Source organism: Pangasianodon hypophthalmus, chromosome 14, assembly GCF_027358585.1.
Source record: "Pangasianodon hypophthalmus isolate fPanHyp1 chromosome 14, fPanHyp1.pri, whole genome shotgun sequence".
Classification (NCBI taxonomy): Eukaryota; Metazoa; Chordata; class Actinopteri; order Siluriformes; family Pangasiidae; genus Pangasianodon; species Pangasianodon hypophthalmus.
In genome coordinates, this window is record NC_069723.1 from 18,837,195 (window position 1) to 18,860,776 (window position 23,582).

The following is a 23,582-nucleotide window of genomic DNA, read 5'->3' on the forward strand; positions in this document are numbered from 1 at the left end:
AAATAAATAAGCCTATGATATAAATAATAAAATGAGTAAATTCAGCAATATATAAATAAATATTAATAAATATATAGTCCTGATCTCATTATTATAAAATATTATTTCATCATACTCATTTTTTTAGTAACATGGTCACATTTTAGTTTGTTTTTATTTCAAAATTACAGGTTTTATTTCAAAATGTATATTTTTAAAAGACTACTTTTAGGTCATAATGAGATTATTTCACAATGATACATTTACGTCAAAACTTTTATTTCATTATAAGCACACGTTATTTGTGTGACTACAATCTAAATTTGAGATGTTTGACATGGACCAGCTATTTGCAAATGTTGAAACTGAAGAAACTACGCAAGTTAACCCAGGTTAAAAAAAAAATCTTTGGCAAATGGCACAAATTAAAGCTTTGAGTATTAATGCGCTAGTAAGAGTCTACATTTGGGGTTTTGTGACAGATCTGAACCTGCTACATGGAAGACAATGATTTATGTAGCTGCACTGCACACACTTCACTTTGATTCTTAGCAATTTTGAATAGGACTACAAAGAATATTCAATATTTTTGACAAACTCGATAATGAAATTATTCCATATATAATTACCTCATTGGCAGCCAGTGTTCTCTGGTATTTCACTACAGTAGCTACATCCAAAGGAAAACGAGGAACAAAATCAAAACTGTCAGCAAAACCATATGAAATCATCTAGAGTTCAGGGAAGTGTTAATGTTCTGCATAAGCTAAAAAAACATGAATTTTATTCCAGAAATATCTCAGAATATTCCACTAACCTTAAAGTTTAACCAAATTATAATAGGCAAATCTGCTGCATTGTTATTTTCAAGCTACGTTTTAAACATCTAATTTAATGTACGAGTACGAGTCTTAATGTCAGGTGCAATCTGAATACATTTTCTGTAGTTTTCCAGTCGGCTAGCTACTAGCACTGCTGAGAGGTTGAAAGTAAATGAGAATGTAAATGACGGGATGCTAGCTTCACGCTCGGATGCAGTAGGAAACTTGACGTTGTTTACTGAGTCTGCAGAGTTTAGCTCATGCTCTTGTACAAATATGAGCCTCATTTATCATTTATCCCCATGTTCTTTTGGTCATCATTTATCACTGATACCCCAAACGTACAATTAACAGGCAAGGTAGTCACATAATGGTGTGTAACCTCTGTATCACGTTATCAGATACGCATTTTGGTCTAGCTTGCTTATCATTTGCCGTAGTTGATTATTTATTTTTTTTATTAGGTATTTCTAATAGTAAGCAGGTAAGAATTCCGAGGTAAGAATGTTAGTAGACAGATTTTAGTCCACAAATACGGACGAGAGCGGAGATGTGAAAGAAAATATACAGCCAGGATGTTGTTTGGACAAGTTGATTAAGTACGTTTTAAGTATTAATTTCTATTTCAGTTTAATTGGATGAGGTCTCACAGAAGAACCTTTCCTATGGTTTTTACTGTACAGCTGGCTTTCTTTTAACAAATTAGTAAAATAAAGTAAGTCCTGAGCTTTTCCTATCCTTGTAGAATATTCAGCACAGTAATCAGCAGAATATTAAATAAACAAAATAAATCATAAATAAATAAATAAATAAATAAATAAATAAATAAATAGTCAATCAATCCTGTCTCTATGCCGAGTCAGAGTAATGACAGAAAAGCACAGGCCTCTATTGCTTTACATTAGTTTTTTCCCCCAAGTGTATTCAGCTGCAGTTCAGAAGAAATTATATATAATGACACAAAATTTCTCTGTTTCCACAAATAATATCTCTCCATGCAGAAATACATTAATATTCAGGGCCACTGACAGCACATAATAGACAACCTGTTTTGTGTCAGATAAACAAAACACATCATCAAAAAAAAACCAAAAAAAAAAAAACCCATCAAGCACTGTAGCCTAGTCACATTACTTTATTTAACATTTCTATTCAGCATAATTGAATGGACAACACTCCATTCAGTAAGTTTCTGCTATTTTTATTGAAGTATCTGGTCGCACAACTATGTGTAGACTCCTACGCGTTATAGTTTATTGAGCTATTATTACATATATGGCCATAGCCACAATAAAACCTACACAGATCTTGCCCTCTCTCTTTCTCTCTCTCTCCAAAACTCAGCCAGAAAAAACTCTCTCTACCCCGGGCGAGACACTCGCACAATACAATTGATGTCAACTACAAATTCAATGTTTTTTCAATGAGATAGCAACAGAAAGTGTTTCCTCTGCAAGGGCTGAATACCACACCATCACCTCTGACTGAACCTTGCATCAAAAAGTTCAACCGGCTCAACTTTGTCCACCACGGCGCTTGTCTTCTGGAACAAGGAGCACCTCAGAAAGCTACTTCAAAAACTGAAGGTTGTGTATTTAAAAAGTCTCACAGCCCTGAAAAATGAACCTTCAGGGTGCGCAGTTTTAAGAAAATCATCAAGGACATTGGATTAGTGTTTATACCATATAGTTGATTTTCTAATATAAGCACATCCCAATGTGTTTTATTCCTTTTACACCACAGCAATTTGCCAATAATTACAATTTTGAATTGATAAATAAACTATATTTTGTATATTAAACGATATATAATAAACCATATTTCTTGAATGCTTCAGATCATCCACAAGACAGTTCAGTTCCTGTTATTGCTTACAGTATGTTATTGCAGCTGTAAACTGTCATCACCTCACCGGCCTCTCTTTTTTTTTTCCTCTCTCTTGATAATAAAACAAAAAATGCAACTTATGTTACCAGGAAACCAGAAAGCAAAAGCGCTCTCCAGTGCTGAAAAACGTACTGACCATTACCAAGGGCTGACACTGGAGACTCCTTCTATAAATATTATATAAACTTCTTACAGGAGTTATAGTAATCCTTACAGAAATCACCATATCAACAATGCAATTTTTCTTTATTACATAACAGGACATTTTTAATCCATTTATTATTAGCCTTAGATTCCGTGAAGCGTCTGGTAAACAAGTCCCTATGAACAGGTTGTTACTATAGAAAGATAACACAGAACGAGTGCATTAATGAAAACCTGTGATTTAAATTACAGCTGGAACTACTGTTACAGCTGCTGTTATAGAAAATTATTACAACACCTTCTTACCAAGTGTAGGGACTGTATTCGTTTTCATGAACCAGTGCTTAGTAGTGCACTCAGACTTTTATACATGATTGTATGTAATCAATGGAACAATTCACTAGCACACATTAAAGCATTGTCTGTATGATTCAGTGCCTATTTTTCTTAGAAACCGCTCATACAGTAGAACAATACAGGCGTGCTTTTGAAAAGACAGACTCCATCTATTTATCCAGAGTTACAAAACCCATTTAACTCTGCATCATTATGCACATCGAGCTTGTTTACCTGCACACTAAGATTATTATCTGATTTAGCAGTTCAAATGCACATGTAAACAGTATGCCACAATAGAGCATATCAGATTAAAGCACTTGTAAGATCTCACCTGGATTGCAGTGTAATAATCAGACTATCTGTGCATTTGGGAAATAAAAAGGAACTGGATAGAGAAGAGTTCTCCCAGAAGCTTTATAAAAAAAAAAAAAAAAAAAAAAAAAAAAAAAAAAATTACTTGCAATTTGTAACCAGAAAAAAAACTAGCAAAGCCACTCCATGTTATAAAAATGTATCAGATAGCACGTTACATGTCCTGATGAGGTGATAGGCTTTGTCATATATTTAAAAAGAAATTTGATTATATAGATCTGAAGGTTCCTATTATCAGATTACTGAAGTCCATTCTGCAATCATTCTGACTGAATTATTGCGAAAATTCTCTCTCTCTGTCTGTCTTTCTCTCTCTCTCTTTTTCTGAGAATATTTTATGCATGTAAAAGCCATCAGCATTTGCATAAGAGTGAGTGTAGGCTATTATGCACACAAAATCCAAACTACTGTCTAAGAAAATACAGGAGCGCATAAATTTGTTTGCTTTTGTAATGATTGTATGTGTGTGTCTGTCTGTGAGGTGTGTGTGTGTGTGAGAGAGAGTCATAGTAAAAATTAAAGAATGAAACAAAGAAGGACAGACAGGCAGATAGATAGTCAAAAGATAATAGAATGTAACAGAGAAGGAGAGAGAGACAGAGAAAGAGATAGACAGCAAGAGACAGTCATCATAAAAAAGAGAAGAGAATGAAACAGACACAAAGATAGATAGATAGATAGATAGATAGATAGATAGATAGATAAAAAAAAAACAAGACAATGAAAAAAGTGAAAAAGCATTTCCCTGAAGGAGCATTGAAACGGGGCACAATGGCGTCTGTGAAGAGTGCATGAAAGAAGACAGGGTGAAAGGTCAAAAAAAGAAATCCTGCCAAAGAGATTTGAGGAATCAAAGGAGGAAATGGTAAAGGTCAGGAGACAGAGTGAATCAGAAGACGGAAGACAAAGGGAGATGGAAAGAGATAATGTCATGTTGTTTTTTTTTATTAGCACCCAGGAGCGATGATACCAACAAAGTGTAATTTTAAAACCGGGGTGACAAGTCGTGCTTCTGCCGTGAAGAAACATCCACACTAACCTTAGAGCTGTGAATCAGAGGCACACTGAAATAGTTTGTGACAAAAAAAGCAGAAGACCAGTTGAAGACTGGCGTTGATTTAGGTCAGGCACGTGTACAGATACACCCCAGTGGGGGAGGTTTGAGCCACTACCCTTTTGCCATTAGCCTGTAAAAGTGCTCCCATGGCTGGTGTGTATGATAATTATAATTTATACGGCCTTAGGGTGGCTCCCAGAGCAAAGATATAGCCTGGAGTGTGCCTGAGACCGGGGACTCGACCCTGGCAGCGACACTGAAAAAGAGCCACTTATTTTCTCGACATCTAAGCTCTGAAATCTAAAAATGTGATAATTGATACACATGTATTGTTCTGGGTATTGGAAAATATGAAGCAAGCATGAATGTTAAAAATACAGTTATAAAATGCAATGCACTGACAAATAGGTTTGTCATACTGGATTGTATTAGCAATGTGCATTGAAGTGTGTGTGCATGTGTAATATCTTACTATATGTTTCATATGTAAAATATATTCATTATAATAAAAAAAAAAATCAGAGGAAAAACAGCTTACATAGAAAGCTGTTCACTTTATAACTGAATATGACATACATTATATATATATATATATATATATATATATATATATATATATATATATATATATATATATATATATATATATGTGTGTTATGTGTATATATATATATATATATATATACATACATACATACATACATATTATATATATTTATATTTATTTATTTATTTATATATATATATATATATATATATATATAAATAAACTTCTGAACGTTTGTAGCTAAAAAGGTAAAACTTTTTAGTCAGCACTATGAATCTCAGACAATGTATATTACACACAGTGATCTGATATTCACTAAAGGAAAGGACATGAAAGACTTTCACTTCACACCAGCTTCTTTAAGGTGAACTTCTATAATCACATACCTCAGTCTTGTGTACCAACAGAAAACAAGACGACTGTGGTCTCTTTGCTCAGACAGGAATGAGACAGGAATTATTAAGTAGCAGTCACCCCAGCCTTTTGCTTGCTATTTTCCTGCTGTCTAGAAAAAGAAAACCCTTTCTGCCTAAACTGTTTTCACCTTAGCTTGTTAAGTAGCAGAATAAAGTAATTAAGACACATTATATACATTATACACTATATGGCCAAAAGTGTATGGACACCTGACCATCACACTGATATGTGCCCATTCCAAAAACCATAGGCATTAGGGCAGGGGCCACTCGAGTTCTTTCACACCAACCTTGGCAAAGATCCATGTCTCCACAGATCTCGCTTTGCACACAGGAGCATCGTCATGCCGGAACAGGTTTGGGCTCGAACTCTTAGCTTCAGCGAGAGGGAAAGTGTAATGCTACAGCATACAAAATCATCCTATGCAGTTGTGTGTTTCCGACTTTGTGGGAAAGGCACACGTATGGGTGTGATGGTCAGGTGTCCACATACTTTTGGTCATGCAGTATAGTGTATATCACTGGTCAAGTATACACTAAGAAAAAAAGCTATATCTAAAACTGGTATTTTTTTTTTTAAGAAATTAAATGAAATGTACAAAGCAAAGTAAATGTAATGGAAAAAGCAGTGTCTCATTTTTCAGGGTTTTTTTTTACAGTGAAAAAAGACCTTTGGACTAATTTGTTTAATAGGGTGGTTCGTAAAGTCAAACTTTATAACTTTCCACTTATGAACAGACATCTTTATGCTAGCAGGTGTAAGTTATTTAATAAGCTTTAAAAATGCTGCATATCATTGAAGCTTGTATTTCTAAAAGCTTCTATTTTGGGAGCGAACTAGGCTGCAGCTGATTTTAAATACACCCTGTGCGACAGTGTCAGACAACCGTTTGAAGCTGATGAAATGGCCCTGTTAAAATAATTAGCCCATTTTAGGTGATCTTATATAGAAGGGTTAAGTGGGAGAGCAAACCACCTCTCACGCTTTTGAAAGAATCCTTCATCATAATCAGTGAAGAGGGCAGGCTGCAAAATTCCCTCCTGTTCATCAGTATCAGAACTTCACAGACAGCTAGATAATCATGGATCACATAGATCGCAATTTATACCTCGCCTTGATTTGATCATGATCAGATAGTATTTGAGCATTTAAGGAGAAAAAAAAGTGTTCAGATAGACACGACTACCTCTGAAGATCTGATTCATATTGTGATTGGATCAAGCTATTTACAGAAACCTAATGAACAACAACAACAAAAAAAGAAATGGATGACTCATCTCTGGAGCAAATCTGAGTGATATTCTATTTTTGATATTTCTGAAATTTACTTTGCTCTCATTAGGTCAGTCTTGTGTTATGGTCACGTTCTTCTCTGGATGATGTAAATGGCAAAAAGTTGGAAAAAGTTCAGCGCAGAGATGTGAAAAGTATCTCCAGATATGGCACATGCCAACGTCTACCAAAAAAAATGATGAAAAGAAGCTGCCATATCCCTTGTGAACTAGATGATGACTACTAGGCAGATTAAAACCAGAAGATCTGAGGAACAGCTTTGCCCTCTCTTTGGCACCCACAAGAATTCTACAGCAGTCCTTTCTGCATACCATTATTAGGCTTGGCAACGGTAGAAAAGCTTGGATTAAATGATTTTGGTTTGGGAATAGTCTTTTTTTAGTACTCTATCGGCTACTATGAACATATTTCAGATCTGCATTTGCAAAACTATTAAATTCATGTTTCAAATTCCTGTCTCGCTTCTGCAGAGTTTACATTCCAGTGCTTACAAGGGACACAGCTGTCTGAGGCTGGAAGTCTACACTGCAAATGCATTTAATAGCATTATTAGTAAATTATTAATATTAGTATTAATTGAATGTGGATGCTTGCATCTGTGTGTGTGTGCGTGTGTGCGTGTGTGTGTGTACGTGTGTGTGATCAGCAACTATGACTTGTTAATAAAAGCATTACATTTCTTTGTTAACTAGGGTTTTATATATGCGCTTTCAAATACATGCAAATTCACTCCGCGCTATTTTACCACCTCCTCTTTTTGTTGCTTACGTTTTCCTCTTCCTGTTTTCTTCTCTTCATTCTCAGCACTTTCCATGTCAGACGACATCCTGCAAGCGGAAACTGTTCCCTGGCGTACCATTATCCACCCATAATTAGATCAGCGTTTAAACACGTTTGGGGTTGACGTGAGTCTTCACTTTTAACTATGATAGAACATCTAATGCAGGTACATATACGTACTTGTGTGATTTCTTTGCTCCGATGCCTCCGGGACCTGATCCACAATCATGTGCTTGGATGGTGAATGTGTACTCTCTCTGGCGCTCACAGTCGATGGGGCTTCGCGCCCGCAGCTGGCCTTCTCCAGACGTCCTGTTCAGGACCACAGCCTCGAATGGAGCGTCTGAACCATGGACTCCAAATGCGCAAATCTCCCCTAGCGAGAAAAAGATCTAATTAAAATGGCATGGAGTTGACAACCAATTTGCCAGGAGAGGAAAATAATGAAATAACATAATCTGGTGCGTTGGTACACTATCTGTCCTTTTCTCTTCTGCTTTTCACAACCAATTATTCTCACAGAAGAAACAGATTTTTTATATATCATTATCTTTTACTATAATGTAAAACATGCATGTTATGTCAACCCTGCATACACTCTGGACCCCAACCCCCCCCCCCCCCCCCACCCCCCCCCCCCCCACCTAACACACACGCCCAACGCCTGTTCACGCTTAGTGAATAATTTACACACACGATGACAATGCTGCTTGATCCCTTTCATCCATTTCATTTGTAACACCCTAATGCCATTGCACACACCACGAAATAAATTTGCACACTATTTTGCACGCTACTGTTATAGAGCCACTGTATATATTTATTAAAATTGCTTTTTTATTTAAGATACTGTATGTAGTAGCTTGATGGGGAACTGTACACTGATTCTTCATACAGATCCAGAAAACAGCACTAAAGCAGCTAAACTGATCAGGGCACTTGATCATACATCATGTAGAGTGACATCACTACTAGTCCTTCTTTTTCTCTCTTTGGCTTAACCTGCTATCAAGCATTAAATACTGGTCAATTAGATAACAGGCTATAAAGCTTAAAGCTAAACTTTAGCTACATTAGCTAATCTATCCAGCTACCTATCAGCTACATATTTACCTTAGGTAAGATTAATGATACACTTTTAGCAGTAGCTATCTAATGTTATGTACATAGCCAATAATTTCATTCATTAATTAATCTTTATGACCACTTTATCTTGGACAGGGTCACAGCTAAACCTATCCCAGAAACACTGGGAATACCTAATGGCATGTTTTTGGGAGGTGGGAGGAAACCAGAGAACCCAGAGGAAACCTATGCAGACACTGGGTGAACACCCAAAACTCTACATAGACAGAAACCCGAGCTCAGGATCGAACCATTCTAGAGGCTTGTGAGGCAGCACTACCTACTTCACCACAACTTTAATTTTATTTAATTCAACTTTAAAAATTCTAAACAAAGCATGAATGTTTAGATCTACAAAATTCAAATCCTAGTGGCACAAATATTATTAAGAAATGGATCAGCAATCAAAAAGTGAAAGAAAATGAAACCGTCCTAATAGACACAGACACTGATTATAAAGAATCGCACAAAGATTAAAAGTAAATCAAGCAATAAAATAATTAGAGCCACTAATTAGTTTAAAGCACAATAAAGCAGGCAAGTCTGGAGGATCAGTGAGTGGAAGGAATTGGGTTAAAGGGAAAGCACGCTGGAAGAGATGAGTGTTCAGCTGGGTTTTAAATGAGGAGAGGGAGCTAGCTTGTAGACGGAGAGGAATTGTGCTCCAGAGGTTTGAGCCTACAACAGTTAAAAACCCTATCTCATATTATGCTAAGCCTGGAGGAAGGAACAGAGAGCAGATGGTGTCAGAGGAAAGATAGCTGTATACAGATGAATATGGCAGAAGAAAGCATGGGCTAGAGCATAAAAACAACTTCTGTTTTTGAAGATGGATTTTATATTCTATGTAGAAGTGGATAGGGAGTCGATGCAAGTCTTTAAGCATGGTGGTTATATGTTCCCAGGGTCTAGTATCACTAAGAATTCTACAGCATAATGAGTCTCCTTTCACTCTTTCTATAAAAAGCAGAAGTTCCCAATTTTGTCCATGAAGAGCCAGTGTGGCTTCAGGTTTTAATTCCAGCCAAACTGGAGTCACACCTAAAACAAGTACACTCTCAGAAATAAAGATGCCAACCTGTACTTTTCCTTGTTGCTAGAGTGGTACCACAAAGGGGACATTTTTGTACCTTTAATATGTATCCTTCACCAGGAAATAATTGGACTTTAAGGACCACTGGCTTACTTTTTTTAAAGCTTTACTCTAAAACTTCATTAAAAGTACCCAAGATGCACATTCCCGGGTAAAATATCCATACTAAAGATATAAAATATGTACACTAGATGGTACCACCCTAAAGACAAAGAAAAAAAAAAATACAATTTGCCACCTTTAATTCAGAGAAATTGGAAACAGTTGTGGCCCATATCCCAACACGAATACATTATTCAGATTGAACGGATAATGTGTCCAAAACAAATATGAGAGTTTCCAGATTTCAGCAAAATTCAAACCCCTACAATAACTCAAACACCACACAAAAAGACATGAAACTAGCCCAAAATGTTCAGACATATAGAAAAATGTGTCTACCTTTTCCTAGGGGGGAACCAAGTTAACAGTGGTGCACGTCTGATTTGCAGCATCTAGTAGATCTGCAATACGCGGATATTATATGAGGAACCTGACAACCCTGGCAGCCAGGAATCACAGATGCACTATTTTTTTTCCTCATCAGTGGTTTGCTCCAGTAGCCCGACTTAAACACTACCTTACTGAGCTCCAATATGAAACTAGACTTCTACCATATCTCTGTACAAACAATAGAAATGCTTTTATTTATAGAGCCGTTGCTCCTTACAGCCCATGAAGACCACACACTGTGCACAGAGCAGCAAATCTCTGCGGGACTCTCCAAAAATAATCATTCAATTAATTTTAAAAATTTTAATGTGCACATTCACTGAGTGTTCTTTTTTTATTCTTTGTTATTCCATTGTTATTAAAAGAAAATCTTTCTGGAAAATCATAGTTATTATAATGAAATGCCTCTTAAAGGATTTAGAAACTCTCCAAGTGCATCCAGCTTTATAAAAGTTTCCAGAGAACTTTTCTGATCTTTCCAGAATGTAAAAAAACTACAAACAAACAAAATAAAGTAAGTCTGATAAAATATTATTAGATGGCTATGTCTGTCAACTGTAAATAACAGTTTCTTGATTTGGGAAAGACATTGTTTTTCTGAAACATACTGTTGTTAGCTTGCTTACGCAGTCACAATAGCTAGAAGATACTGTAGAAAGCTTGTAAGACAGGCATCTGGTTCAGAAGTTGAATAAAATCATAATAATAATTAAACAAATCAATCATGAAATAAGAAATAATTTCTTTATCCAACTTCGGTTTCCAGGGAACAGTGATAGGGCTCAAAAAAACCTCTTCCAGTACAGACCACGCCCACTCCTGGTTAAATCCGAATATGAAAACAGATATGAATATTCTGAACACAAATGCAGATAATGACATTACATTACACCCCTAGTACAAACACAGTGGGATTTTGTGTTTAAAACATCTCACATAAAATTTTATGAAATTACATAACCAGTATTATGCAACAGTTAGTTCTGGTCCATTAATCTGATTGGTCGAGCGGTGTTCTAAGAGTGCTTATATTTCCTATAACCGCATGTGAATGTTCCACTGTGTGTATCACTCCACTAGTCTGTGATCACCACATAAAATTCCACTTCATAGTTCGAAACAGTTACTACAGTAGTATTAGTGACATCATCAGAGCAAATGGCAAATGATACTTTTCAGAAATCAGATGAAGATGAAAAGGAAGAAGGGATGCCAATTTTACCAGAAGCACCTTTGATGGGATTGTACAAATCAATGTGAGCTAGTAAGCTAGTCCGAAATGTCACTTACTCTATGGTATTTTCTCGTTATAGAGCTGTTGTAATATCACACTAGCAATTGTGCTGTTGTATTACGGATTACCAACGGCCAAATCACAGTTGCGCTGATATTCAGTATAATTAGTATAATCGCACTCTTGACTTAACGCTCTTGTGATATGGCTTAATCATAAAATAGCATAACAAGTCCATAAAAAAGAAATACACAAATCTAACTGAAACAATATTATCATCCAAATCATTTCCAGCACACAATTCTTTTTTGTAAACTTTGGGCCACACCTCCTACTTTAGTTTAATGCTTGCACAAAGCAAGACCAAACTATATGCTGGAAAGGAAAGCATTTCCAGCTTCAAGATGACCGTCAGTACTGCTTTTAGTTTTGCCCATGTGTTTAGATGACAGTATGGAAAAAAACACACGGGCAAGTTTATTTGAGATTACCTAATAAGTCTACGCTAACACCAACTTGTTAGCTACATTAGTCTAGTAGCTCCAATGCAAAACAAGTACTCTGGACACCAAACATGGCTTGGTGGATGGACTACATATGTGGAAAGTATAAAATAGCTTTAAGTGAGTTCCTTTTCTTGCTGTCTAGTTGTTTGAGGTTAACTTGGATGGTGAAATAGAAGGCTAAAAAGATTCGCTTTCAGAAAGTTATGCATTGATGTATCTAAAATTGTGAGGGTCACGTTAGTCTTCACAAACAAGTGAACAAAAATTATGGCCACTTTTAGCAGTTTCATCAAATAAATTCAGCCAAGCAAAGCTAAATTGGCAGGCTGAGCACTGGCCACTTGCCATCGTCGTTTCAGCCACTCGGACCAGAGTGTGTTTTGAACACAACGCACTGTGACTAAGCTCTGAATTTGCAAATCCCTGAGTGCTCTTTGGCACTGACAGAGTTTTCTGAGCCACCCTGAATGAAAAGGTTAGCCGAGTGTTACATGCTATCTGCTTGAGTTCATTGCATGAAGCCAAAACTAAAACCAGATTCAACCAGAACAAGTGAAATGTCAAGCATCACAGGCTTTTCATGCAAAGCCCATAATATGGGATTTCATGAGGTCAGACTGACAACACAGTGAAAACTCTGAATAAAGCTGAATATTCTGCTCACTTATTCTGCTTACTTCTAAATTGACACCATCAATTTCATCCAAAAGGTAACGGTTGATTGCTAACAGCTAACACCTCACTTGTCTTAATTAACACACACCTCTACAAAACGTGTTCCATCATCACCTCCAGAATCTTGTTTTCCATAAATCCAATTTTCCAACTATTCCTGATGTTTTAGGTTGTTGGCACAGTCACCATATCATTATTTTAGTCACAGAAAAGACGTGCTAAGTCATTAGCCTCAGGTATTAGTCAGCTCACATGATCACAAGTTGCATTTGAACCCACCAATATATGGGAAGAGATGGCAAAAGTAGACAAATACTTTATGTTAAAATGCAATTACTTATCTATATACAGTAAATACTCTCTATATAAAGCTGAAGTATAACTTCTCTCAAGTTAAAGTAGAATAGTGTAAACACTTAAATTTACTTAAAGTATGAAAGTTAAATTAAAAGAATATTCAGATAACACAAATAACTGCCTCAAATAGCACACTGATTGCAGTTACTGATGGTAAATTAGTCCATGCCCCTTTCACAAAGGAACCAAGGAATGTGAGAAAACATTAGCTTTAAGCTTTATTCCTCCTAATCTTCCAAATGGTTGCTAGCATGATAACCCTGACCATACAGACTAGCTGAATGTCAGCAGCAGATAGATTACAGTGATGGGTAATAAGTCTCATTCTTGCTGTTACGTCTCTTAAAGTGTAGATTTGTTAGGAATTTAGATCAGTTTAGGTCAATTCCAAGATGCTCTCTGATGTTCATCTTAGAATAGAGCTTTTTCTCTTGAACTGTAGGAAAAGCTAAAAGAATTAGTTAAAAGAAAAATTAGCGAGTACAGATATGCAAAATCCCAACTTTAAGTACAGTAAAATTCTACTTTTTCTATGACCATTGGTGGTGCTGCTGGGCTTGGTTCCACATTTATTAACAGCAAATAATGTGATTTGAATGCCAAAAATAAAACCTCATACTGATGTCTTCCTATCTAGGAAAGTCAGGGAGGTTAAAGCTGAGAAAGCGTAGTCCTGCTAGCTCATTTAGACCAACCATCCCTGTCTATACATGCATGTATGTACATTGAGTTGCCACCAGTTGGTATCCTGATCTACTAAATAATTAACTGGTGATTTGCTGTAATTTAAATTAATAAGTCTATTTATAGCTATAGTCTATAAATACACTGTATGGCCAAAAGTATGTGGACACCTGACCACTACACCCATATATGTGGTCTTCCCCAAAATGCTGCCACAGAGTTGGAAGCACACGATTGATTAGAATGTCTTTGTATGCAGATTTCCCATCAGTGGAAGTAAGGGGCCCAAACCTTTTCAAGCATGACAATGCCCCTGTGCACAAAGCAAGCTCCATGAAGACATGGGTTGACAAGGATGGAGTGGAAGAGCTCAAGTGACCTGCACAAAGCCCTGACCTCCACTCCACTGAACACCTTTGGGATGAACCGGAATGCTGACTCTCTTTAAAGCTATTGAGGCTGAATCTTAACAGCCACCTTCCAAAATCTAGAGTGGAGGCTGTTAGAGCAGCAAACAGCAAACCATGCCTGTTGATGCCCATGGTTTAGGAATGGGATGTTCAACAAGCATGTGTTAGTGTGATGGTCAAGTCTCCACATACTTTTGGTCATACAGTGTAAGTATTGGTTACACATATTGTAATTATGTAATCTGAATTCCAGTCTGTGTCCAAAGGCTTCTAGAAAATTTTCTTTGTGAAGGTATTACATGGGAATGTGTATGATGATGGTGTGAGGTTATCCGAGAGTCTCCTCTCAGAGAATCTAATCTAAATTTATTGATGGATTACAGGAATTAGTGTAAATGTGTCTGTTACACTGCCATCCCTTTCCGAGGAAAGAGAACAATGAAAGAGGACATGAACTCAAGTATAACATGTACATATTCTCTCTCTCTCTAGTCGTTCATATATTAAGTACATAATCAAAGACACCATATAATATGAACCTATGGGTTATTCAGTAAACACAATACAGTACTTCTGAGCCCATGCATCCTTAAGCATTGTTTTCATCATCAACTTTAAAGGAGAAAAATCTGTAAAACCTCTCCCCTTTCTGATACAGTGTCTTTAGCCCGGTAGCTAGTCTCTGCTCCGATGAACTGCCTTACACTAAATAATTTACCACAACAGAGGATCTGCTACAAAAGTTGCCCTGGTTCATGTTTAAAAAGTGGACTCACTGAGCTATTCTTTTATACATTTAACAGCTCTGCTGCAGTATTTTTTTTTTAAATACACAGTTTGGTATACTGTAATACTTTGCTGGGCCTGCATCTAGACCACGGTCCACTAGTTGATGACCACTGTAATATATTGTTGTGTGTGGCTGTTTGTGTACAATTCAATTATGCTAAATTATCATTGAATATGGGAATTGCATTATAAAATTTCAGGATTATAATAAATTATTAATCATCAGACTCTGCAGGATACTTATGAGAACATGTAAAGAGTCTGTAAGGCTGGAGTTAGTTTCAAACTTCATTAGCAAGCACATTCTCTTTTTCTCATTCTCTGTTACACACACAGCTGGAGGCCGGAGATAGTGTGCACTATTTAGAGGAGCCATAATGAAACGCAATGGAATCAAAGTGGTTATGGAACTAGTCAAGTAAGAGAAATGGAAGAAATTACAGTTGGTGCAGGCCGTTCAAAACCAGGATAACAATTAACACCAGACAATATGCTCGAAGCTATTTCAGTACAGTGTGTGTGTGTGTGTGGTTGTGTTCTCATTCTAATTGAAATGACACCATTCCAAGCGTAAAAAAGGATGGCTTGTTGAGGCTTGAATGTGATTGGTTTCATCTTTGCTCTCCTCGTTTGTCTTCTCCACCCTTGCTTTCCCTCATCCATCTCTCACGCCGCTTCCTTGATGAGAGAGGCGAGGCCAAGTACTCTGGGATTCGGAGCCAACACAACTAACGCAATTACATCCACCACTCAATCCAATCGATACAGGCTCATTCACTGCCCTGTGTTGAACAGCCTCCAGGACTTGTAGCCATTAAACACACACACGCACACACTCGCCCGTTTAGTGTCGATTGTGTTTACGCGCTCAAGTCTAACCGAACAGTACGATCAAGCAGTGACAACGCGCCACAAAGTTAGGTGTTCTCTATACAGTTAGGTGCTCTCTACACAGTTAAGTGCTCTCTACACAGTTAAGTGCATGTTTTTTTTTTCTGAACAGTAACAAAATACAGGAGTGCAAGAGATCACTGTGTAAACAATACGTCGCACATACCTACCAAAACATAAATGGATTCGTGTAAAGACACATCTTGTCAGCTTTCTCTGTTCGGGAAATATATCAACCAGCTTTGTGTATCATGAATTCATATTCAGAGCCATGAATATATAAAGATTGCTGGGTAGAGCGGAAGAGAGGATGATGTATACAGCTGTTCTCTCTCTCTCTCTCACACACACGTCGTACATAAATTTGTGATTGACACATATTTTCCTCTGTTTCCTGGACAAGCTGTCAGATTGACACCATACCTTTCACTCAAAGAGACAGAGAGAGAGGGGAGGGGGCAATTCAAAAATGTTTAAGTTGGCATTTTTAGCAAGTAGCAGATCCACACTCATATACAGTGTGTGTAATTGACATATACTGCATCCCTTTCACTGAGAGAGAAAGAGAGAGAGAGTGAGAGAAAATCTTTAGGTTTAACTATCCACCTAACAATGTTAGGTTAGCAAAGTGATTTCTTTAATTAGTTGCATTTCTAGAACCTTGGACTCTCGCTTGGAAATGATTAATTATAAAAAAAATTCACATGACTTAGGTTGTATGAAAAGATATGACAGTTAAAGTTATAGACAGGGTTAGCATACCCTGGATGGTTTGATCATATGAAAAACAAACATCTCCCTTGTTGCTACAAGTTTGTTCACATTTGATATAAGGTTAGTATCTAGGATCTTTTGGTTCCTCTGTCAAGCCTTTCAATCAGTCAAATTTTGAAAACATTTTAGTTGTAAGAATGTTAAAGTGAACATATCTGTAACGTTATTTTTTGTCTAACTTGGAATTTTTGCATAAGCTAGACATGTGCATTGAGAACAAAAAACTTTGAAGAAAAGGCTCTGTTCCTTAAGAAAGGAGTGTACTGGCCATGGAAGGTTGCTCATGCAGCACACATTTACCATCTTCATTCACACATCTTCAGTAAATGCTTTATTCTGGTCAGGGTTGGGAAATGGGACCAACTAGGCTTGTAAGAAAATATTGTTGGCAGGTGCAAACAAAAATAATAGCTCCCAGAACGGGTGGGATTGGTCAAACTTTATGTCAGCAGGAAGGATTGGTTATCTTTTCCATGGGAGGGGGTGGGATTGGTCAAACTTGCTACAGGAGTGGACAGAATTGGTCAAAGTTTCTGCAGGAGCAGGTGGGATTAGTCAATTTTTCTATAGGAGTGGGCAGCATTACTCAAACCTTCAGTGGATAGAGAGCAGGATTTGTCAAACCTCCTGTGTAAGCGGGCAGTGTTGGTCAAATTTTCCTCAGGAGCAAGCAGGCTTAGACAAGCTTTCTCCTCGAGTAGGCAGGATGGGTCAAATTTTCTGCAGAAGCAGATGGGCTTGGTCAAGAATGTATGATGCTTTCAAATTCTGTTACATGTTCATATTTATAAGAAGATAGACCCAGTGAACAGCCCACTATTGTAGTATTCACGACTTTGAAAATCAAAATTTTCAGATAGAGAATGAGAGAAGTTTATCTGATTGGATAGGACAGCTCACCTTCCCACTTCTCTTAATGATGTATTCATTCAAATCCTACCCTTTTTACATTTGTGCTGCTCTGCATCCTGTTAGAACCTGTGTTGACCATCATAAAAATACCAAAAAATAAACAAGGCAACCATCTTTGTAATATTGTGATCATGGTGTACATGCAAAAACAGAGTTCCTTTCTTAATAGTTTCGGAACATCGCAAGAACACTAAACATTTTTGGAATCTATCAAATATATTCCTGAATATTCTGATAGTTAAATGTATATTTCTGAATATTCTTATAACGTACGCACTTACACAGAGAGAGATAGAGGGAGACAGAACGTTTGTGATTGACATGTTTCCTCATATTTCCTGTCAAAATGATGCCACACCTATCACTCTCAGAGAGAGACAGAGCGAAAGCGAGACAGACAGAGAGAGAGAGAGAGAGAGAGAGAGAGAGAGAGAGAGAGAGAGAGAGAGAGAGAGAGAGAGAGAGAGAGAGAGAACCTCAGGTTTAACTAATGGTCATGATTTTTGTTTGAAGAAATATAGCCAATTTTGCCTTCCATTTGTTTCCAGCCTCCTCCAGGTTTAAACAACCCCCCCAATCCCCCCGCTTCTCTCTCTTTCCCTCTGCTCTCCCTATAAACATCTCATTAAATGCACTTTGTTGTATGAAGGACCCAAACAGAGTGGCTGTGCCTTATTAGCCATATTTAAGGCCGTCAGTTCAGGAGACTACAGTTCTGTGACAGCGCTAATCTACAGCACTGAGTGGAGAGATAAATCTTTTACCATATCTGCACTTTGCTTCTGCCCATTCATCACCTTGCAGACCAAAGACCAAACACATAATCAAAATTTACTGCCTCCTGAAAACTAGACAGACACTGAGAGTGCACATGTACACTGCTGCTGAGGGTATAAAAAAAAAAAAATCCCACCCCAGGTTCCTGGTGATTTTGTAATGATTGGTAATGGTAACTTGTCTTTTCTATATTAGTTGATATTATAGTGTCAAGAATTCAAGTGGTTTCTGTGACCTGTGGGAGATTTTTAGGCATTATATTTAATGTTTTTCTAAATGGTTCAATAGTAGGACACCTTTAAAATCCATTAGTGGTGGTCTCTGGTGGTGGCCTTGTGCTAATAGGCTGTGGTTAAATGGCGATTTAGTTTGGAACCTAATGGATTTCTGTGCTATTCACCTCTGTAATGATCCTGCACTTCAGGCTACATGGAAACAAGAAATCACTCATACACAGCATTCATGGTTCAAATATTCTATTAAAAGGTGTTATATTGTGAAAAAAATCCTATAGGTAGGTGGTTTTTTGACTATAAGGAGTCGAAGCAACACTGAGAGGAAAAGACATCTGTATCTAGTGTGCCTTCTTCAGTTCAGGAGTGGCAACTCCTTTTACACATCATTAAAAATCATAGCCTTTATCTAGGGCACATGAGAAATCCATTTGCATTTGCAGATTACTTGCAGATACACTGTGATTCAGTGAGCCAATCAATAGAAGCAACAGTGCAAGCTAAACACAGGCGACATCCCAAAGTGAATTGTACTCCACTTTATTCAATTGAATTTTATATACATTATGCTTTTAACAATAGACACTGTCACAAAACAGCTACACAAAGTAAATTAACATTTGGAGAGGCAGAGAAAGGCTCCATAAAACAATTCATTAAATATACATAAACATGATCTTCAGAGTAAAACCTAATGTTTAAAATGAAATGATACCACAGAGCTGTCAGATTCTCGACTCTGACTGGTCAGATGGCATTGATTAATTTTCTATAACAGCAGCTCTGACAGTAGGGTTTATATTACTCTGCCAATGCTAATACATCGTTTCTATAGGAACAACTTCAGCATACATTCTAAGACTCATAATAAACAGATTAAATAAATGTGCTGTTATTTAACAAAGAAAAATGTATAATCCTTGATATGGTGAAGTCTTCTGGATGGAGATGTTTAATATTTATGGTTTGAGTCTCCAGTGTCAATGCTTTGTAAAGATCAGTAAGTTCCCCTTCAGGAACTCGAGCTGCGTCACGAAACGCTATGGGAACGCCCCCGCGTGACCGCGCTCTGAATCACGTGTCTAATCCGTCCAATGGATGGGCGAGACGTCACGGGCGGGGTGACGTAGCGACCCGGAAGCATAAAAGCCCGAGCGGCGAGCCCCGCGTTAGCTTCCTGTTTTCAGCAAGCGCTCTGTGTTTATTTTCTGTCTATTTTTGTCTTTTGGTGTTTTATCGTTGGCATGCCTAAAGCCAAGGTTAAGACTAAGGGCGAGAGCGGGCAGCGCTTCAGGCCGTGTGTTCCTCCCTGTCCGCGATTTATTACGGGCGGGGATACACACAGTCTGTGCGTTGCCTGTTTGGGAGCGGAGCATGTTCAGTCGGCTCTCGAGGGAGCCGGCTGCGCACATTGCGAGCGTTTACCGCTGCGCACTCTCCGCTCCCGCTGGGCTCTCTTTGAGGAGGGAGCCCTCACTAGCGTGCCTCGCGGTGCCGGCCCCGCTTCTGCCGAGGCAGAGCGGCGGTTGCGCTCGTGGGGCTCGCAGATGGACCTGGCGGAGGGAATGGAGACGGGCCCGTCCCTTTCTCCTTCCTCACCCTCCAGGTCCTCTGTCCCCTCCCTGGGCTCGGAAGCACGCTCTGCGGTTTCTTCCCCCCGGGGAGCGGACTCGGCGCTCCACCTATCGTCCTCCGAGGAGGTCGATGTGGAGAGCGTCGACCCTGAGCCGCAGTCTCCTCAATACGGGGAGCTGCTCGAGGTGGTTGCACGGGCAGTCGCTAAGCTTAGCATTGACTGGCCCGCTGAGTCACGGCCTGAGCCTCAGGGCTCTAGACTGGAGGAGCGTTTTTTGCGCAGTAGGCCGCCACCTCCGCCCCGGAGCCTGCCCTTTTTTCCGGACCTCCACACTGAGGTGTCGAGGTCCTGGAATAGGCCATTTTCGGCCCGGTTGTTCAGTCCCACGTCTTCCCATTACGCTAATGTGGCGGGGCTGGACTACTCCGGCTACAGGGCGATGCCCAGGGTTGAACAGACGCTAGCCAGCTATCTGTCCCCTGCTGCTGCATCGTCCCTGAAGGCTCCGGCGTTGCCTACCAAGCCGCTGCGGACCACCTCAGCGCTGGTAGGCAAGGCGTACACGGCAGCAGGTCAGGCCGGTGCGTGTCTGCACACCATGGCGGTGTTACAGGCGTACCAGGCTGACCTGCTTACAGAGCTGGATGAGCAGGGGGAGAGTACGTCTGAGCAGGTAGCTGAGCTCAGGCGGGCCGCTGATCTGTCCCTCCGCGCCACCAAGGAGACCGCCCGTGCTATCGGTCGGTCTATGGCAGTCCTGGTGGCAGCGGAGAGGCATCTCTGGCTGACCCTGTCCGATATGAAAGAGAAGGACAGGGTTGTGCTCATGGACGCCCCGCTTACTCCCTCGGGCCTGTTTGGCGACGCGGTAGACTCCGTCGTCGAGAGATACCAGCAGGCCCGTGCTCAGGCGGCGGCGTTCCAGCGGTTCCTCCCCCGTCGCTCTCTAGCTCGTGGGGCTGCCGGGCGGGGGCAGCCCCCTCCGTGTACGGCCCCCTCCTACAGGGAGGCCCAAAAGCAGAGCGTCGCCTCCCGTGCTCCCCCGAGGCGGGAGCAGGAGTCGCGACGACGCTCTGGGCCCGGCCCTTCAGGCACTAAGGCGGATCTGAGGACCGTCCTCATGTCCAGAAGGGCCGCGGCTAAGAAGCCCTGATGGTTTTGGCCCAGGGCTTCCGAGGGCGGGCCCCTCTGGGGCGACGCGGCGTACACCTCATCTTACGGTGCCCGGGTCCCCCCAGTGCCCTCAGGAGGTCGATCTGCCAACCCTGCCACCTATGGTGCTTCAGGGCGCAGCGGTCTCCAGCGAGCGCCTCTCCCAGTTCTCGCCCGGCAACGTAGCGGGTCTGGGAGGCTCGCGGCCTCTCCTGAGGCCTTCGCAGCGGTTAGCTCATTTCCCCCATGTCGGTTCGCCGCCTCAGGGCACCCAGCTAACCGCTTCTATTACACCAGAGGTCAGTCTCGAGAGACTGATTCCCTTAGTGAGCTTTCTGGCAGCGTGGAAACTTCTGCCGAATGTGTCTCATTGGGTCCTGCGTACTGTAGAAAGAGGCTACCGAATTCAGTTCGGCTCGCCTCCACCTCATTTTTCTGGGGTTCTTCCCACTGTGGTGGGTCCCGAGCAGGCTCTGGTATTGGAGCAGGAAGTACGTACTCTCCTGAGGAAGGAGGCCATCAAGGTGGTCCCTCCTCACGACAGGGAGTCAGGGTTCTACAGCCGGTACTTCATTGTTCCCAAGAAGGGGGGAGGGCTGCGTCCCATTTTGGACTTGCGGCAATTGAACCTCTCAGTCGCTCGACTGAAGTTCAGGATGCTTACGGTCACTCAGGTCGTGTCTCAGATCAGGTCCGAGGACTGGTTCGTCACGATCGACCTAAAAGATGCGTATTTCCACATCTCCATCCTTCCCCCGCACAGGAAGTTCCTGAGGTTCGCTTTCGGGGGCGAAGCTTACCAGTATCGGGTTCTTCCCTTCGGCCTAGCACTCTCACCCCGCACCTTCACGAAGTGCGTGGATGCTGCCCTGGCTCCTATGCGACTACAGGGCATCCGCATACTGAACTATATCGACGACTGGTTGATTTTAGCTCATTCAGAGCAGATGGCGGCTCGGCATCGAGATGCCGTTCTCGCCCATATGAAGGAACTGGGGTTAAGACTAAACGCCGAGAAAAGCGTGCTTTCTCCAGCTCAGAGAACCGCTTATCTAGGCGTCGTGTGGGATTCGACCACGATGCAGGCACGTTTGTCTCCTGCTCGGATCGAGTCGGTCCTCACAGCGGTCGCGAGAGTGAAAGTAGGCCGGTCACTCACTGTAAAGCAGTTTCAGAGACTGCTGGGCCTATTGGCAGCTGCGTCCAACGTGATACCGTTTGGCCTGCTGCACATGAGACCCCTACAGTGGTGGCTCAAGACCAGGGGGTTTTTCCGAAACAGAGGAAACCCGCTCCGCATGATCAAGGTCACGCGACGATGCCGCCGTGCCTTAGCTGTGTGGAGAGAACCTGGGTTCTTGTCTCAGGGCCCGGTCCTGGGAACTCCTGGTCGCCGCGTAGTGCTAGCGACGGATGCGTCCCTCACCGGATGGGGAGCGGTCATGAGTGGCCGTCCTGCCCGTGGTCTGTGGAGCGGCCGCCATCTCACTTGGCACATCAACCGCCTGGAGATGCTGGCCGTGTTTCTAGCTCTGAAACACTTTCTCCCAGACCTAAGAGGCCGCCACGTGTTGGTGCGCACCGACAACACGACGGTGGTCTCTTACATCAACCGCCAGGGAGGTCTGCGTTCGCGCCCCCTTTACAGGCTGGCGCTCCAGATCCTTGTGTGGTCCCAAGGGAACCTCCTCTCATTGAGAGCGGCCTACATCCCTGGTCATCTCAACGTGGGAGCAGACGCCCTGTCGAGGCAGGGGCCGGTGCCCGGGGAATGGAGACTCCACCCCGAGGTGGTGGAGCTCATATGGCGTATGTTCGGCAGAGCCCAGGTGGATCTGTTTGCGACGCAGGAGACGTCGCACTGTCCCCTTTGGTTCTCTCTGATTCATCCAGCTCCTCTTGGACTGGATGCCATGGTACAGCCGTGGCCGAGGCTGCGTCTGTACGCCTTTCCTCCGGTCGCTCTGCTCCCGGGAGTTCTGGAGAGAGTGCGCCGGGACGGAATTCGTCTACTGTTAGTAGCCCCGTTCTGGCCGGGCCGAGTATGGTTCTCGGACCTGATTTCCCTCCTAGACGGCTCCCCATGGGAGATTCCGATCAGGAGGGATCTCCTCTCACAGGCGGGGGGCCATCTTCACCCCCGCCCGGAGCTGTGGAAGCTGTGGGTGTGGCCTCTGAGGGGGCACAACTCCGCGCTTCCGGTCTCTCAACCGAGGTTGTGGAGACCATCCTCCAGTCCAGAGCTCCCTCTACGAGGAAACTGTAC

At 41.1% G+C, this 23,582-nt stretch overlaps 1 protein-coding gene across 2 annotated transcripts in view; it reads right to left on the minus strand.

Moving 5' to 3' along the window:
• Positions 1 to 23,582, minus strand: part of clstn2b (calsyntenin 2b) — a 210,467-nt gene that overhangs the window by 89,671 nt on the left and 97,214 nt on the right. For both annotated transcript variants that reach the window (XM_034310713.2, XM_034310712.2), the window contains exon 3: positions 7,817 to 8,012. In XM_034310713.2, the coding sequence (XP_034166604.2) occupies positions 7,817 to 8,012 (196 nt within the window). The remainder of the gene's footprint in view (positions 1 to 7,816; positions 8,013 to 23,582) is intronic.